Genomic DNA, 4,663 nt, shown 5'->3' on the forward strand with positions numbered 1-4,663 from the left:
TTCTACGCTGGAGCACGCAGTCGAAATCTAATTTAGTACGTGTAGAAACGGGACCAATTCAAATGGAGACTACAGCTGGTCAAGATTAGCAGCACATACAACTAAAACAAAATGTCCGAGTATTTTTTTTTCCATTACCTCAAATCCTGTTCGTCATACAGACATGTCGTTCATTCCCTTGCCGCAGACGCGGCGAACTCTGACACAAGCAGAGATCAGGATTGGAAAGGTTTTAGTGCTCATGTAAGAAGACTTTTCTGTCTTCTTACATGAGCACCTATTAGGCGCCTTAATTGACGCATGCAGGCCTGGCATAACTAACTGCAATAGCAGTCAAAAAATTAACCATGAAAGGCCAATGCTGGTTACCAAATTTTGAGTGACGATCGCAGCGATAAAGATGGTAGGCAAAGAGGCGAGGAGCTGGCGCGTTAGTCAGCTGCGATATTTTGATTTGGCCGCTTGCATCTGGCATGATGTATCGCTCGAAGGCGGGCGCAAAACGGTCCCCGCAGACCGGCATAGTAGACGTTTTACGACGCGTTGCTCAGCCAGTGTCCATTGTTGGGTGCGCGCAAGCAAGTTTTGAAGCCTAGGGTTTTCGCTTGGTTCTATAAGCAGCAAAAGCTTCGCCCGGGTCCAGAAGTCCGCCAATCTCGTGACCTTGGCAGGAGAAAGCAAAAGTTTGTAAACAACGCCACGTGCCCTTTCCAGTCGGCAATATAAGTGTGTGTCAAGTTGGTTACCTGTGACATACAGCTGCAGCATACTAGCAACAATGAAGGCATTGGTGAGTGTCGCACATTGCGCCCTGTCATCACGCACACCGTTGGTCGGTATGAGGCCACGATACAATCAAGCTGAAAAATTCGAGTAGAGTCGCATCTAACTGTTGCTTAACCTTACGGGCGTACATTCAAGTACTGGAGCAGCTCTCTGATGGATTTTTCATTTGATAAGACAATACCTAGCGGCGCGCCTTACAAGCAACCCGTATCAGTGAAGTATTCAGGTGCTGGTTATTTTATTAGATCTACAACTCTCTAGGTAATCCTACAAAAATACAGGCCACACGTGACCCGGTCGTTAAGTGGGATTGTATGTTGTTTTCATATCGTTTCTTTTTGTTACCATTAGTTAGTGCTCACTGTCGCAGTCGGTGTGGCCCGTTGCGGTGGCGGCGGAGGTTGGGCCGGAGGAGGAGGCGGAAGTTGGTCCGGAGGAGGAGGCGGAAGTTGGTCCGGAGGAGGGGGCGGAGGTGGTAAAACTTACATCGTTAAGTCTATTGGAGGTGGTGGTGGAGGCAGTTGGTCCGGAGGAGGAGGAGGCGGCAGCTGGGCCGGAGGAGGCGGCGGCTGGGCCGGAGGAGGCGGCGGCTGGGCCGGAGGAGGCGGTGGCTGGGCCGGAGGAGGCGGCAGCTGGTCTGGAGGAGGAGGCGGCAGCTATGGCAAAACCTACATAATTAAATCTCTTGGCGGTGGAGGAGGCGGGGGCTACGGAGGCAGTTGGTCCGGAGGAGGTGGTGGTGGATGGTCTGGGGGTGGATGGTCCGGTGGAGGAGGCGGAGGCGGTAAGACCTACATCATCAAAAAACTCGGGGGCGGAGGCTGGTCCGGTGGCGGCGGAGGCTGGTCCGGTGGAGGGGGCGGAGGTTGGCATGGTGGAGGGGGCGGAGGTGGAAAGTCCTACATTATCACGAAGATCAAAGGAGGTGGAGGTGGATGGAAGGGCTAAGAAGTAACGTTTCGGATGCCTAAACTACCATTAGAGTTCGCTTCGATGCTTCTGATTGATGCCTCTTATCACTCATGTCTTCATAATGGCCCAAAACGGAAGTACCTCAAAGGTTGCTACAGATAAATTATGTAAAAATGTATATTATACTATATAGCATAAATATACTGTATTGTACATGGAGGTAAATAAATATTATCTGGTTATTTTCATGTATTCATCACTTACTGTGCCGTTTTTTATGTTTAGTACTACTAGTCATTTATTTTATGTGAATAAGCTCTGGGAATTGCCCATTTTAGATTTAGCATCAAGGATTTGTTTCTTTTATGATCTTAACCGGAGTTGGTGGCGGACTTGAGTGTAGTTTCTCCAACAAACCTATGAAACGCCATAGCAACCACGATATCAGCTATTGAACATAGCTTTATTACTTGTGCCCTGATTATTAAAATCAGCTTAAAAGTTTTTCAAGCGCTGAACTGGCAGCGCGTTTGTTATCTACAATTGGTATGACAATGCGCACACCATGGTGCTCCATAATTACCACGAAGTGAAAGGAAGTCCTACCGTACGTTTACGCGACTAGTATAAAAATAGATTAGCGCCCCCTGTTAGTAATTTATTAGAATTTCTGTCTTTCTCGATACGCGCGCATAAATCCGTTACTGTACACTTGTGTAGGTGTTTAGTGCGCGTGTTTTTTTCCTTTAGTGCCATCTAGATTTGCTTTCCCGATGCTGATTTAGAAATATTTTAGGCGGAAATATTATAGTTATGAGTATTTACTACATATAATAAACCCAGAAAGAACCCAGAGTCAGACCAACCTGGTCTTTCTGATGGTGCCTATGTATGTTTTGCGTGTGTGTTTGTTCTTTTGGCTTACATTCGTACCTTGGATGTCAGGTAGAACATTTCAGGGTGGGTTTATTCATCTTATGTAAGTACCGTTGGACATACCTCAATACCCGATCTTCTGCGCTTTTATGTCCTTTCATGTGTCGTACTATATTATCTACGATAGATCTTACAACGCAAGCGGAAATTATTCGCACGATTGTGCAAAGAGTATTTTTAGTTCCGCGTTGGGTCAAGTTAAGCTCTTAACTTGGTTCAAACAGCACAAACAAATGATCAAAACGTCTATTTGGTTTTTATTGTTATATCATGCGACCAAATCTCTAAACTATTACATCTTTTCAACTCTCGTAAGTAAATAAATTGCCTTTGTGGATAGCGTAACAATTGGGTCTACGTTGTCTTCAGTGATGATTGTATACGATTACTTTGATAATTTTATGAGCTTCTTAAAAGTTCAAAACAGAATTCCTTTGCTGAAGCTTCGAATCTCAAAAAATACACCATGTTATTTACGAAAAGTCCCAATATGAATACTAGAACGACAGACTAAATTTACGTAGGTTAGGCTATGGAGATACGTCAAGTATGCATTCGCTACCTAACATGTTGATTTGGGAAAAGGTACGAAAGGCAGCTAAGTATAACCTTTTTGCAGGTTTTTGAACCACTCCGGAAGTATAGCTCTCCGGAACTACTCCGGAAGCTTTCAAATAGATAATTCAATTTTCAGCCGCTTTATGATTCAGATTCGTTTGATTGAGACCGCGATAATCCATAATAACAATATAATTTTATTCACTCAAAATTTTAGCTTGAAAATTTCTATGTATATATATAATGCTGTACAGAAAATTATGTATTCGGTGCACTGTACCAAAAACGGTTAAGATACTTCTAAAAATTAAATAATTTTCTAAATTGTTCCAGTAGACACCACATAGATAGTTAATTTGTTCACGCAGTTGGTATTACCGTCAGAATTGGAAAGTGCCACCCTCCGTCTGCGGCCGTTACTAGATACTGAAGTAAATTTGCTTTTTAAAAGATTCCGACACTTTTTTCATAGATCTCTGCATAGCACATGTCGCCGGTACATACGGACATCTATAACTTGTCCATAGACATTACGAAGTAATTGCCCGACAGCGTTTTGTCATACTCGTAACAAGTAATCGAAAACTACGATCCAACTGAGACTTCGATATTTACATAGTCAAATGGCAAAGTATCTCAAAATAATTATAGAGTTGAAGAGCAGGAAAAGTGGAACTAAGCTGTACTCCTTCCGAAAATTTCGTACCACTATGCGTACCGCCAAATAAATGTGTTTCCAATGGCCGCCTTTGCTTACCTGAAAGCTATCTTAATAATTACGGAACCAGGTGTGTGCATTAGCGTCTGCCAGTACTTATCAGCAATATTTTGAAATGCACTCGGAGACAATAGACGCGCTTGGTCACCTGTTCCTGTCGTCTAAACCCATACTCCACCGACTTGCGGGTCGGTGATGTCCAGCGATGATTATGAATTAAAATCTTCCAGTTAAGGATAAAGATCGAGTCTTACGTTCGCTAAGCGATACGTCAGGTGACAGCACATGACAGTGCGGCATCACATGCAGACAACCCTATCGAGTGTCTAACTTTAATCTGTGCCCGAACCTTTTCGACTAAATCAAGGGGAATTGGGTGTAGATTAAAAGCGGGTTGTTGCTATCAGCCCCAGTATACGACGAGCACATATCAGGCGATCTAAAGTAGCTTTCTCAAAGGACTTTCTCGTACAAGGGAACCTAGTAGTAAGTTACTTCCTTTACCTCGTCGTATCTAGTCCCACACATGGGATAGAGATTAATGAATAACTCCTGCAATGGAGATACCGGAATATTTGAGGGGAGTCGTCTAGTCACTGCGTAGGCGTGAAGAAAGCGTGTTATTATTATTATTATTATCGCTTTATATGCAATGGCAAAGCTGCTTCTATAGTCTAGGTGATATTAGTTTTTTTTTCATGACGATTATGTGTTAAACTCAAGAAAAACTGTCGTATACACTTGGTTACAGAT

At 43.5% G+C, this 4,663-nt stretch overlaps 1 protein-coding gene across 1 annotated transcript; it reads left to right on the top strand.

Annotated features, from left to right (window-relative positions):
• The first annotated feature begins 463 nt into the window (after window positions 1-463).
• Window positions 464-1,957, top strand: LOC111260038 (uncharacterized). Its single transcript, XM_022832510.2, has 2 exons — window positions 464-790; window positions 1,138-1,957. The coding sequence occupies exons 1-2, from the start codon at window positions 779-781 to the stop codon at window positions 1,732-1,734; spliced, it is 609 nt and encodes a 202-aa protein (XP_022688245.1). The 5' UTR covers window positions 464-778; the 3' UTR covers window positions 1,735-1,957.
• The last annotated feature ends 2,706 nt before the right edge of the window (window positions 1,958-4,663 follow it).

This window comes from Varroa jacobsoni, unplaced genomic scaffold (assembly GCF_002532875.2).
Source record: "Varroa jacobsoni isolate VJ856 unplaced genomic scaffold, vjacob_1.0 scaffold_392, whole genome shotgun sequence".
NCBI lineage: Eukaryota > Metazoa > Arthropoda > Arachnida > Mesostigmata > Varroidae > Varroa > Varroa jacobsoni.